The 14,507-nt window shown below is 37.8% G+C and overlaps 1 protein-coding gene and 1 long non-coding RNA gene across 3 annotated transcripts; one reads left to right on the top strand and one right to left on the bottom strand.

The window, feature by feature from the left end:
- Positions 1-664: 664 nt before the first annotated feature.
- lhx1a (LIM homeobox 1a) lies at positions 665-8,651 on the bottom strand. The gene is made up of 5 exons (XM_058413035.1): positions 7,732-8,651; positions 6,215-6,438; positions 5,158-5,435; positions 3,560-3,725; positions 665-2,441 (listed from the first exon to the last, which is right to left on the bottom strand). Exons 1-5 carry the CDS (start codon positions 7,899-7,901, stop codon positions 2,062-2,064), a joined length of 1,218 nt encoding a protein of 405 aa, XP_058269018.1. The 5' UTR covers positions 7,902-8,651; the 3' UTR covers positions 665-2,061.
- Positions 8,652-8,750: 99 nt separating this feature from the next.
- On the top strand, positions 8,751-13,544 carry LOC131368191 (uncharacterized). 2 transcript variants are annotated; one of them, XR_009207014.1, is made up of 3 exons: positions 8,751-8,940; positions 12,554-12,663; positions 13,323-13,544. It is a non-coding gene; the product is annotated as an uncharacterized LOC131368191 (long non-coding RNA). The 2 variants fall into 2 exon arrangements; XR_009207013.1 differs by having other exon boundaries at positions 12,588-12,663.
- Positions 13,545-14,507: the final 963 nt, after the last annotated feature.

A 14,507-nucleotide genomic window follows, 5' to 3' on the forward strand; every position in this document is an offset into this window, starting at 1 on the left:
TGTGCATGTTTTAGATCCAGGAAAATTTCAGTAATGAATTGCGAATGCTGATTGATCATTACAAGGGACCCATGAGAGCGTTTTACATCATCCGCTAATAAAAGTAAAGCACCTCAAACTTCATTTTCTATATGCGCCGTACTGTATATTGTAAATCCACAATGTACAAATGCTCTGTAGCCTATCGCTGACCTTAACATGAATTTTAGATTTCTGATATCATATTTTCACTGACACAGAAGTAAGGTTTTTCCAAATGAGAAACATTACTAAAGTTCTTTCTTCATCACTTCATCCCACCAATGAAGTCACAGACGTTTTAACAAATCTGACATGTAGAAATGCTCGTGTTTACAAATTTTAGCAGTAGAAGCTTTAATGTTTATCAGATTTGCAAACCAGGAAATTGAGATATAATGGACCAAATGCGAGGTGATAGATATGAATGTCCTCTCCCAGGGTCACTTTCAGTAGATAAAACTGGGAAAGTCCTAGATTTGTGTACCTGATATGTAATGTTAATCGCTCAGCGAATGGTACATGAAAAATCAATTACTTACTAAACCAAGCATCCCAATTTCATATTTTCTAATTTTATTAAAAACTCACAAATTTGTTCAACATGTTGTATTTATACAGTGAATGGTCTAATATGCACTGGAGGTCACATAAGCTTAGGTTTATTAGAACAATAAAAGACATACCATGAGAATTTGATATTTAAAGAAATTTTGCAGCTGCTTGCTGCGCATTTGACCATCGATTTTAATAGTTTGGATTTTCCTTTAAAGACACAAAAATAAAACTTGTAGGTCTAAGTATGTTATATTAACAATTTTTGAATGTTTTTTTTTTTTTCTTCAGCAGACTAAAAAATTAAGAAGTCAATACTTCTTATTGTTTTTTAACACTTACACTTTGTTTCAACACGTTCTGCAGATAATGGTGCAAAGCACTTTTACAGTATTTGTGCTATGGTTTTATTTGGCAACTGTCTACTTACTTGTGTGTGTGGTTTTTTTTTTCCTTTTTAATATTTTTTTTTTTGTAAACAACATCTTGTACAAACTAGCACAGTGAACCACAACCCCAGCAAACTCGTTTTTCTTCATACAATATAAATAAAGTCAATACAAAAGTTTGGTTGGTTGCTTGGAACTTCTTTATCTGGATCAAGAGGTTCTAAAACATGGTTGATACTTTTAACTCCTGAATTAAATATATTACGTAAACAGTTGACTGTTCTAAGTCCCTTTCAGACCCTCGTTAAAATAATTTTAGAAGGTAGACTTCATTTAACAACATTTCAAGTTCTCTTCCATTAAATAAAGGGTTCACAATCCATACAACATTTACTGTTTGCCTTTTGAAGGCCAACTTCAGATTTGGTGGAACTCTAGGAAAAACAAAGGGATATGTCCACACAGAGAAAAAAAAAGAAAAGCTTTTTTTTCCTCCCTGCCTCCAGAAACATATTTAGTGTCAAAAAGGTTGTTTAAGTGTCAATATGGCAAAGCCTTGAAAGGCAAAGAGGTCTGAGGAGCTTTCAAATAAATAAATTAGTCTGCCGGCTTAGGTCTTTCCTGGAGTCAACATCGCAGGTAAGTGTTAGGTAAGCCGCCGTGGGTGTTTCTCTGTAAAGCTAAGTCTTTGACAGTAGCTAATACTGTTAATATGTTGCGATCATTGTTTTGAGAGTGAAGGTTTAACCAGTGGTGCATGGAGGGCTTCGGGAGGGGGGAGGGAGAGTTGCTGTGCTAAGCCTCACAGCGCCGTCCATACAGCGATTAGGTCAACAGTAGCCATCAGTCATTTCTGTGCTCAAGTTCTGACTTTGATGAGGAGAAAACAACATAACTGAACTGCAACACAATATCAAAGTAAATGTCTATGGCCTCTTTGTCTGCTGCACCTGTTTATATTCTCTTATCACCAAAATAATGAAGAAGAAATGTCAAAAATAATAAATATGAATGGCAAAAAAGTGACCAGTGTCCCTGTTGCCATCCTCTCTCTTTTTCTGTTGTCCCTAATTTCTTTCTGGAGAAACATCTTCAGGAGCTACCAGACCGTGCCCTCGTTCATTTCCGAAGGAGGATGGGAGAGGTGGTTGTTGTATCCGCTTCCGTTGAGGGAGAGTGAGGTAAACGAGGGACTAGGGCCAAACACGTCGGATGACATACTGTGCAGAGGTCCGGGAATCCCGGGTTCCGGGCTGGGCGACTCTCCTGGGTGGTGAGACATGATGTCTGAAAAGCGTTGTACTTCACTGGATGGGTGATGCCCGGGGATGGGATGGTCCATGCCACCTAAAGGGGTACCAGTGGGTCCTGATGATGGGACGAAGGGAAGATCCACCGGGGTCTGGGCCTGTGAGGATGGTGGCCCTTGAGGAAAGAAGTCATAGTTCCCTCCAGGTCCATAGTAATCACTCTGATAATCTGCCACATAAAAGAGACATTTTTTATTTTACAAAAAAAGAAAACCTCAATGTACATTTTTTTTTTTTAAATATTGCAAACTGTGTCCCAAGTCACAGAGCCTGTTACACTTAAATCACATGCAGAATAAACAAAAAGGTGAGAAATGAATGAGCTCATCTATATTTAACATGAAAAATACTCATATGCTCACTATAGGTTAAAAATAGTAGTATATAAAACATAACGTGTATGAGCAATGATTTATTTATTTACAAAATTATTATTAGTAACTGATATAAAATAATTATTATAAAAATTTTTTTTTTTTTCAGTAAATTATAATCATTTTTTACAAAACAGTTAGAAAAACTACCGCGTGCATTATTATTCACTTTACAAATAAAGCGTTTATCACTTTTGTTAAAAAAAAAATAGATCAAAGAAGGCTCGCATTTTTTACATTAAAAATAGTCCAATAAATAGCCAAAACATTAAAGTCCTGTGAGTGCTAAAGATGAGAGGGAAAGAAATGCCAGTGGAATAAAAATCTGTTGATAGAAATGGCTAACCAGCTGACCTCAATTATGCTAACGACTCACGCATGAATGAAGACGAGGAGAGGCTGAACACTGCTCCAGCGGAAATGTGTCGGTGATAACGGCCAGGACTAAAACAGCAATAACACTAAACACTGTTGCCCGAAAGGCAAGAGTTCAGCAGAATGCACAGGCCGAATTAACCCTTGAATTTTCTTACCAGCCTACATTTAAAGCGTGCACGGGTTCAACTCTTCTTTTGCGCGACTTGAATATTTTTGTAATTCTGCATTGTCGACATTCTGCCACTGGCTTTAAACAGCCGTGCTGTCGAATAGGCCATTAAGTATGAATGGACAATTTTATAACATCCGCTACATTGCCTTTATATATATATTTTTTTCTAAGACTACACAATCCGATAAGCGATCAGAATCGCTCTCGGTCAGCTCTCCTGTTTCCAGCTGTCTGATGAACAGTGCTAGCCTTCAAAGGCTTCCTGCGGCGGCAAGACAAATGGAAACGACGCTTTACAGACGCGTGTCAAAGCGCTCAGCGGTTAGGACAGAGGTGCGAGGAGGATAAGAAAGCCAAGCTTACCTCCGTAGTAGGAGAAAGGGCCGTTCGGGATGAGCTCTCCTGGCTCCAGGCGGTCCACCAGCGTGCGCATCCTCCGTGGACTCCGGAAAAACGCGTGTCTCCGCGCGCCCAGTGCGCTCAGCTGCTTCATGCGCCTCTCTTTAGAGCGCCGGTTTTGGAACCAAACCTGACGCGCACAGGCAAAAAGCACACTTAAATAACACAACACAAAGCCCAACAATAACACCATCATTTTCCACATTTCTGTTCTGTCACATTTTTGCCGATACCTACATAAAACTCGTATAGACCTTTTTTTTTTTAAAAAAAAATTAATTTTATTTACCTTTTTTCGCATATAGAAATGTTTATTTATATTTATTACATTTCTATTGTTTCTTAAACGAGTGGTATGACTTAGCGAATGCCAGACAACAAGGATTAAACCTAAATGAACACAAAATAAGCAGTGTTAATTTAAATGCGTTTTATTTTCCAACATTTCACCGATTTGTTTATTTATCTGAGTGTGTGTTTTTTTCTCAACTCCATAACTTTAAAGTAAAAGCTTATTCTCTCAAAACCTAGCTGGACAGTTGGAAACTGACGCTGTCCAGTACCTGGGCCTATGTTTGTAAATCAGGTACAACGCGTAAGTGTGATTTTTCATTTTAATTCGTTTTGCATCTAAGCATAACCTCAAAACAACAGAAGGAACACATTAATTCGAGGATAAATATTAGCTCTCTCGTTAGGGTTAGTGTATCTAACAATTTTTAAAACTACTACTATGTTTTTCCTCTGATTATCATGTTTTTGGGTTTTTTTTATCTGATGCACTTAAACACCCCCACTGATTCAGCCCAATTTAATATTCATATTCCCACAGCACCTAGTCACTCTACCTTTACTGAAAAATACTACATTTACGTCCTATCTTATCTTCAATATTTTATCCTCATCCATCAGCGTGTTTCTACATGATGACAGCAGATTGCATTAACGGGTCACTCTACAGTCTGAAGGAGACACGAGCCACATTTACTCTCAGCCATGTCGCATAACAACTCCAGCGCTTCTAAAATGACAATAATCAATACATAAAAACAAACAAACAACCTAAAACTAAGCAGAATCGGGTGGTTTTGCTACAGACTTTCCACTTGACTGAGAAGCGTCCCAGCATGGCTAAATGTGGGCGCAGAGCGTGATGGCGCCGCGCTGCCAAGCTCCCCGCCGCTCCCGCCAGCCTCACGCCAGTTGGCACCTCTCTCCATCACCCGAGCCAAGAATTAAAAAAAAATAGGCTAACAGTATAAATACTACTTCCGAACATTCGCCAGCTGAATATTTTCCTGTTTCCATTCACGTGTCCTCGTCTTAAAGTCTACGACGCGCACTGATACCAAATAATTTCTAAAAGGAAAATGAGTTATATTTAGCAGAATTCCACGCTGTCGAAATCTCTATTTATTATTATTATTATTATTATTATTATTATTATTATTATTATTATTATTATATGAACTACATTAAAGACACGTGCTATAAAACAGGCACTATTTTCAATCTGGAACAACTTTTATTTGTTTGTGTCTTTGTTTGTTTTATAACTTTACCTGGATGACGCGCATGTTGAGGCCGGTTTCCTGCGCGAGCTGTTCCCGGATGTGGCGAGTGGGCTTGGGCGTGGCCGCGAACGCCGCCTTCAGCGTCTCGAGCTGTTTGGCTTTGATGGTGGTGCGCGGGCCGCGCCGTTTCCCACCCAGGTTCTGGTCGTCGTTCTCGTTGTTCGCCGTTTCTTTGTCCGACAAGGCGGCGATTTCCGAGTCCTTCACATCATCCTGAAGAGGGTCTTGGGAATCGGGCGATAAACTCGGATCACTGCAGGCTGTTACTGAAAGAACATTGGAAAGGAAAGGAAATAATAAAAATGTAAATAAAAATACAAATAAACATTTGAAAACAATAATTGTGAAACGAAAATTGCTATTTAAATGTCAATCAAATGCAAAATAAACAATTGCATACGATTGCAAAGCATATTACAACTGAAAATGATATTGATAACCCTAATCTTTATTGGCATTTAAAGAACCTTTATTAGGCCTTTAGGTCAATACTCTAGTTTTTCTTCTTTCTTGTTTGTTGCCTAAGAATAAAAGGTTTTTGGAAGATCCTTTAAAATTGCCCCCAGGAAGGTTGTTGCAAAGGTTTAAAGAGCCATACTTTCAGTAAGGGTGCCTTTATCATTAATTAATTAATTTATTATTTAAGCATATATTATCTACTTTTAAGTGCAGGTCATAACCATAAAATATTACACTAAATGCTAAATGGAAATGGAGGATAAAGCAACTGTTTGCTCAAGTATGCTTTATAATAACATTTAAAAATGTATTACAGCCATTTATTTTGTAATGTATTTTTAGAGAGTGGCGTCCACTTGTGCTGCGATCCGTTTAACCCATGTGGAAAAAAAAGATAAATCTTTTTGAATATTTTAGATAAAGTAATCTGGCACTAGAAGCGTGAATATGTTAAAAAACTTACAATGCGTGAGCTATCATTAAACGGAATTATAACCACATCAGTGTGCACGTGAGTAACTTACATTATTCAATATAGTTTTAACTGTTACAAGTGTCATTAATTTTCCAGTGACTTTTATCTTACCCGAGAGAAGGTTGATGTCTTTCACGGTGGAGTTACTTAAATAGTCTTCTTTGCACACGAATTTGTTCTCGTCTATGATGTAGAGTTCCTCCCCCGTGGACAGCTGTTTGTTGCACATCATGCACGTGAAGCAGTTGAGGTGGAACACTTTACTGCGCGCTCTGCGGACCAGGTCATTGGGCGAAATGCCCTGAGCACAACCTGCGCACTTTGTCCCAAAGCGCCTGCGAAATAAAACATATTTCGGACATTTGCATTTGAATATAATATCAAATCATAACCCCTAGAACTCAGTTTTCTGCCTCTCTCACTGAAGGTAAAACGATGATGGACATTTTGAATCCACCAAAGATATACGTGCGTAAAAGACTGCTGAAATATTATCAATAATAATAATAATAATAATAATAATAATAATAATAATAATAATAATAATAATAATAGATATATGTCCCTTGAATAATACACAAAAACAGCATACGTATATGTGATTATAAAAAATTTAAGCAAATCATTGAAAATCCGTGAATATACTCTAGACATGCTACCTATGGCTAAATTCCCTTTGCTGAAATGTGTGTATTGCGGTGTTCAGTGTTTGTTGATTCCGAGTCTATGATTGTGTTGCCTGCTGATTTCCACCTCAGAAGTGTGTATTTTATTCAAATCCACTTATCACATGTGCGCTCGATCTGCAAACACACACATTCAAACACACACACACGGGTCTAAGCAATGATCCCTGTGGCTCATCGGCCTGCAGAAAGTGTGATTTCCTCACACACTTCACTGTAAAGCTAGTATACAGAGCATTAGTGAAGCTGCTCTTTCTTTTGCATGACAATTCAAATGAACAAGCCTTTAATTAACTGCTGTGCTAATCAAGGAATCCGACATGCCAACCTTGTTGACAAAGTCTTACCTTGCCACTTCACACTGGCATTTTTTTGTGTGTGTTTGTTCATAAATCAAAAAGATCCATTTCTGCAGTTCATTCCATGTGTGAGAATAAGTGTAGTATTTCGTTCAGGATTATTTAAAAAAAATATTATTTAGTTAAATACGCGCGTTCACATAGATCTGGAGTAGAGAATAAACGAGTATTATGGCTAGATATTGTATTAAATTATTATACGTTTATTTCAGATTTTTGAATAGGATGTTTAGGGTTTTAGGATGTATATATTTATATAAAGAATTGCTCATTTAATCCGATGATACCGTAAACAGATTATATTCGGCACATTCGCTTTTTTTTGGTATTTTGATATATACATTTTGTGATCATTTTTTATCACAGAAAAATCAGCTTTGCGGTATCAACAGCCCTCTTGTGAAAACCTTCAGAAGAGGGCTGATCATACTGTTAAAGCACCTAGTGACAAAATCACATAAATAATTCTATTAAAAATACCTTCTTAATGTATTGTATATTAGTGCTCAACAGGGCTCCATCTAAATAGCAACGAAATCTATTCTTTTGATTGTCAAAGATATAACCTCCATCCCCGACTTACCTAAAGAAGTCATTTTTGCAATAGAGTTTCCCTTCTCGAGAAAAGCATTTCTCGGTCAGATTGCATTTGCACTCGCAGCACTGCACACACTTGATGTGCCACGCTCTGTCCAGCACATTGAGCAGGAACCTGTCCAGTATAGGCCTCTCGCAGCCTGCACAGTGGACCATCGTCTTTGGATGCTCTCCTGCAATCACTGCTGCGTTTTTCTCCACAACCTGAGAGCCTTTTCGTATTATCTCACACGCACAAAAACACACACAAAAAAAATCGCTGAAGGTTACTCCAAGTCTCTTGTAAGTCTTTGTGAACGGTTGTTGTATGAGAAACACTCAGGTGTCAGCACCACTTCTGCGTTTCGTCCAAAAAACCCCGAGCGATCAAATGTGAGCCTTCTCATGCAGGAGGAAACGGCAGAGCCTCAAGTGTCAGTCGTTTCGGTCCTCTTCCACACAAACACATTTGCAGTGATGCAAATAAAGCCAGTGCACGTGGGTAAAGTTAAATCACCAACCGGATGTTGGCTACAAGGGGAGCACCATCACGCATTAGCAAGTTGCGATTGTTGTCAAGGTTAAGCATTGGAGAAATGAAGCGATGAAGGAAAAGTGTCTGTCGGCACAGCAGAATGCACCCGGAACCAGCAAACGAGAAGATCACATCAAAGCGCGAGCTGAGCGCAGTTCACCACGTCCATGTGTCCACCGGCGCGCGCTCTAATAAGATAAGATAACCATCAAGCCACTTCAGAGTGCGTTTCCTTCAGGTTGGGTGTCTCATCCTCGGTGAAGTAAAAGAGGTGAAAGATGCTACAAAGGACAGGTTGTGTGTGACAGGTTGCGTTACTGACGCTCCTCACGCAGCCTTCAGTGTTCTGAATGTTCCCGCAAAGCGCTCGAGCCAGACTTATTCACAGCCCCGTGACGTCACGGCAGGTCGAGACCAATCAGCATCTTTCCGTACAAGTGACCATTAGCTGTCTCCTCGCCGCTCTGCCGCTGCACTCGGTCCTATTTATAGGGAACAGAGGAAACCAATTGTCAAAAAAACCTCCAGAAAGTGTCATATCTTAGTAAATGTTGGGGATAGCCAGAAAGACGCAGAGCCTTGATGTATGCCAGTGCGTTTCCTTTTTCCTTCCCTTTCTTTAATTCTCCAGTGATCTTTAAGCGACTGGGTAAAGAGGACTGGGGAGAATATTTTCTTAAGGTAGGCATTCGTCTTTATGGCTTATTATTATTTTTTAAATAGGCAATCACGTCTCCTTAGAATAAATTTGCAATAATGTATGCTATTGAGCTACAATGGTTTAATAAAGCCACATCTAAAACATCGTTTAATCCTGGGCGCAATTCGAGCATCTTCATTAGCAACGGGGAAGTTTTATGACACAAATATATTAATCGAATGACGGCTTGTTTAATTTGCATATCTATTTAACAAAAAAAGTTCTTCTGTGAATCCGCTTTTCCCCCCAAAAATAGCCCTATAATAGACTATTGATTTTAAAAGTGGATGTTTTTTTCTTGTTAATTTCTTCCGCGCAGCATTTCTTCTGTTTAGTGTCTTGTCTTCTTTGTTTTCTGTTTATAATATCCAGATTGATGTTTCATAAAAAAAAAGATAAATCATTCTAAACCTTTTTTTTCCACTTCTCCGCAAAGCACCAGTACAAAGTAGCAGTTTATAGCGGCGCACGTGCCTCCTGTTAAGGCGTATTTCAAAGGCTATTTGACTCAATCGGCTGCATCACTTCACTGTTGAATCAACGAAGTGTAAAGGCCATTTTAATAAATACTTTCTTCCTTTGGTCCTTTTGTCGGACGAGAGAAAGCGAAAGACGAGAAGGCTCTAAAGTTTACAGGAGGCTGGATCAACTTAGTGACTCCTAATGGCCCTACACACCTTACAGGCTTCAATTATAGACCAATATACATCGACGTTTAGCCAAATACACTTATAAACATCAGGAGGTATGGAGACACATACATGAGAATGGATAAAATCATGATTTCTTGGTCCGAGAGGAGAAATTTAAGAAATGTCAATGCAAACTAAACTGAAGACGAGATGTTTAACTTTTATATTTTCTGCGCATCAGGAGGTGTCCTTTTTAGGTAGCCTTTTTTTTTCTTCTTAAACGGAAATGTCGTCTTACATCGTCACCCACCACACACACACACACACACACACACACACACATACACACCAAATATTTTCTCTATTCGGGCTCTGTAACTATCCGGAATCAATACAGAGTCTGTGGTCTTACATGCGCTGCTTCTCATGTAAAGTAAAGGCGTTGAGGCGCAGAGATGCGCAATGACAACTGCCGCAGAGATATATACAGATACATAGAGATCATTTTGGACTAGAGGATGTATGTGACTTTAAGGGGAAAAATTCATAAAAAAGCAAACAAACAATCAAGCAAACAAAACTCTGTGCTAAGTATGTGACCAGGATTATCCTACTTCAATAAAATATTTTTTCTCTGAAAAGAACAGGGCAGAATGAGTTCATTTAGGTTAAAATTCAACACGATATTTAGGATGTTCAATTCGTCAAACTCGAATTTCGTTTTATGCTAGCTCAGCTCATCTTAATGACGTCACAGCTTACAGACCTTTTGCATACAGCATTAGTGAGCGTTAGCCAAAACATCCAAAATATCAGAAAAAAAGAAAAAGACAAAAAAAACAACAACACATAAGCATGACATGAGCTCAGTTAAACATTAACAGAACCACAGAATCAGACATCAAACAACAATAGACACATTATTATTATTATTATTATTATTATTATTATTATTATTATTATTATTATTATTATTGTTACTACTACTACTACTACTACTACTACTACTATTAATAATAATAATACTAATAATAGTAATAATACAACTCATTATTATTTGCTAGTCTGTAAACTAATTTTAACTTTAAAGTGATGTAAAATAAATATTTACACGCTTATAATAATAATAATAATAATAATAATAATAATAATAATAATAATAATAATAATAATAATAATAATAGTGGTACTAGGTAACCACTAAAAGGCTAGTGTATTATTTCTGGCTGTTTGTACTTGGTAGAATACTGCAGTTTAGCACGGTGTTGGAGTGTGTAGTTTGGGGAAGGGTCGGTGCTAGAGGGAGCTATCGATCAGGAGAAATGCCTCCCGCGACGGGTCCGCGCGCCCGGCCCTGTACGCATGCTCAATACGACACGTCCTAGGAAGCACACTAATAGTATGCCAAAGTAGTACGCCACCACCGGTGGCCAAAATCACAATCAGAATGTGCTGTAAGTGTCGTAATATTCTGACATAATGTTTAGGAGCCTATGTATACAGGTACGCAGTCATAATACAAGGCACAGGTGCGTTAAATGGCAGCATAAATCTTCGAAGCTGCATTTCAGCACCGTTGTTTGATCTACTAGAAATGACCCATTACTATATTACAACTGGCCAGTGGATTAATCCTCAGTGAAAACGACTTTGTGTACATTCTGAACAGCAAGCTCATGCTTTACTTCAGTCTACTATACTGCAATTTTGCACCTTCACTTCAATCTAACCGAAAATCCGTGTTTAATTTTATGTCACATTAAATTAGATTTTGTTGTAGCCACTACACAGTGTACGAGAACTTTTTTTTTATATAAAAGAACATTTTAAAGAAATTTTTAAGATCGATCTCCAGCAATCATTTAAACATAGAGAAGTTGTAAACTATATTATAATTATTATTATTATTATTATTATTATTATTATTATTATTATTACTCACAACTACAACAACAATAATAATAATAATAATTATTATTATTATAATTATAATATTTATGTATATTACAGTAAGTATAAGTGTCAACAGGTTTCGAATATATATATATATATATATATATATATATATATATATATATATATATATATATATATATATATATATATATATTATAAATATTATAAATATATATATTATAAAATAAACGTACACTACATGTAATAATTAATAAAGGATAGAACGGATAGAAATAGTTAGAATTTTAGGTTTTAAAGTCTGTAAGAAAACCTCTGAAGGCTTTTTTGAGTTATTTGTTTTCGTTTGATTTTTGACCTGCTCTGCTCCTTTTTCTATAGCTGTGTAACATTAACGTGTGGAGAGCAGGTGAGACGGGTAGTGCAGTGTGATGGTGGGCTACACGGCCCCGCTGCCACTTCGGTAATAAAGTGAGAAATATTAGGCCTGACTCGGGCTTTGATTAGCTGAGCGCACCGGAGCTCGAGCAGACTGAGGGGTGGAGGGGTGGGGGATTTGGGCCAAGAGTCCCTCTGTGTGTGTGTGTGTGTCACTGCGCCGCTGTGTTTACTCTTTTTATTCATGAGACTGACGTTAGTGCAATGGTCTGCATTATAGGGCCAAATGTCGAGTTGCGCAAGATTGAGAAGAAACATTACGCGTGCAAAGTCTTTTTGAAATCTATCTAGGAAATAGCCAAACAATCAAATCATGTCACTTTCAGATGGAAATCAAACGTCACGTCACGTGTGGAAGATGCTGATTAAGCCTCAGCACCGGTTAACGCTCACAGTTTATAGATTTTGTTATCGAACCAAAACAGTCGCCTATTTTTATGTGCCTCAAAACACATTCGGCAATAGAGATACACAATTGTTACCTATCTGACAAAATGTAATAAAAAATAAAAGAAACCAATTTAAGGACCATATATATATATATATATATATATATATATATATATGTGTGTGTGTGTGTGTGTGTGTGTATGTGTGTGTGTTATATCAGAGTCGATCAGAGCAGCATCTTTTCCAACCAACAGATTAATAAACAAACAAGCACAGAAAGAAAGAAAGAAAGAAAGAAAGAAAGAAAGAAACTCAAAGTCATTCATCAAGGTAATACTGTTTATACCATTATTTAATTTTAGTATGTTTTATTGGTAGTATTAATATATTAGAAATGATTATTTTTTTAATTTTTTAATCGATTTTTATAACAGTTTCGCGGTGAACATGTAAATTGACCACAAGTTTGAAGTGTTTGCAAGTGCATGTACATTTCCATTTATTTGTCTGGCGTTTTGTGCCTACTGTATACTATGCATAAATTTATAGACATGACTCAAGGGCCAGTAGCTCTTTGGTAGCCTGACGTTTAAACTTACATCCTCTTAACCACTGAAAAACGACACTTAAGGTTCCTCATTTGTTGCTCTGGTGGAAACCAAGAATGAGCTTTACAGAACCTAGAGTGTTTCCTATTACAAAATGATCGCGGTTTATTCCCTTACATATCCTAAAGAACCCTTTAAGTTTCCTCTGAAGAACCCTTTTTTTTCTCAGAGTGCATTATAGGTCCTAGCAGAAGTGAAAGGACTTGCGCATGTCTACATGTCGAAGTGATAGCCACTGTTTATGTAATTAACATTCTGTGTCTGCTTCGGCTTAAAGCCACGTGATTCAGAAGGTCGAGGGCAGGGCGTAAATTTTAACGCCGCCGAAAAGAGGCACGAGCTTTTTGCCTCTGCTTTCATCGACGTGTTTCTTTTCCGCAGGGAGGAAAGCGCGAGCCGCGGACCAGCTGTCAATCACTGTGGAGAAGCGCCGGTGTGAAGAACAGCCTAAACTTGCAGCATGGCCAAACTGATTACTGGTGAGGCACGACTCAGGCACGAGCATTGCAATATATCACCCACTGCACTGCTCACCCATAATGCTCCACTGTGTGCTGCTCTGCACGCTTGACACTATTGGAATAAAGAGATCCTTAAACAGAAGTGCGATGCTTCCCTTTCTGGGTTAAGTGCCTGATCTAACGAATTTAAAATCGCTGTCATTTGGGAGTCAAAAAAATAAACTTTGGACTGAGACCAAACAAACAGGTCAGTGTGTTTCACTATTGACCACCAGCTCTACATAAACATTTTCTTACTTGCCGCAGACTGGCAGAAGAAATTCAATGGATGATATAGATCAGTTCGATCACTGGAACAACTACTCATTTCTCCCATTTCTCCCCTACAACCAGTAAGCAGACCTCGACACGATGCATTTTTTTTGTGAGCGGGTATATGAATATCTGTAATAAGCAAATACTATACACAGGAATATATATATATATATATATATATATATATATATATATATATATATATATATATATATATATATATATATATATATATATATGACTGCAGCTTACACGAGCAATGTTGTCCCAAATGTCTCCTAGAAATCTGCAGAAATCTGCACTTAACTGGGGAGATTATAAAAAAATTGAGATATATCTATTAGAGTCTATTCAACAACTTAAACTCCCATTTGCAGTAGAGAACTAACAAGGTAGCACATCTCATTCCAGTAAAAGAGCAAAGGATGCTAATGCAACACAAACCAGCCTAAATGAACCCTAACTGGTGTGTAATAGTTTTCGATGGTGAGCTCAATAACATAAAAAAGTATCCACCATCATGCCAGCTCACTGATGAGATCTTGGCCTATTATTATATTATTCCCCGTTGGGCAAGAATGAAAACGAGCAGTGCTGAGAAGCGCAGGGCTCTAGTTTAGATTAATGGATCCCCGCGCTTCTCCTGCAGCACGGGTGAAAGGGCCACGATCACTAATGATTATAATATAATGGTTGGCGATAAGCACTCGCTTTGAGATGTTATCGCACGGTGGGCCATGCTCAGGGGACGCACTGCACATATAAACCCAACGAAAAGCAAAGCGCAACA

Source organism: Hemibagrus wyckioides, linkage group LG17, assembly GCF_019097595.1.
Source record: "Hemibagrus wyckioides isolate EC202008001 linkage group LG17, SWU_Hwy_1.0, whole genome shotgun sequence".
Classification (NCBI taxonomy): domain Eukaryota; kingdom Metazoa; phylum Chordata; class Actinopteri; order Siluriformes; family Bagridae; genus Hemibagrus; species Hemibagrus wyckioides.

Excerpts from the sequence above, each read along its gene's own strand:
- lhx1a (XM_058413035.1), bottom strand. The coding sequence starts at position 7,901 with ATGGTCCACTGTGCAGGCTGCGAGAGGCCTATACTGGACAGGTTCCTG. Across the intron at positions 5,436-6,214 it reads AGACATCAACCTTCTCTCGG|TAACAGCCTGCAGTGATCCG; the intron begins GTAAGATAAAAG and ends ATGTTCTTTCAG. Across the intron at positions 2,442-3,559 it reads CCCTTTCTCCTACTACGGAG|ATTATCAGAGTGATTACTAT; the intron begins GTAAGCTTGGCT and ends TTTATGTGGCAG.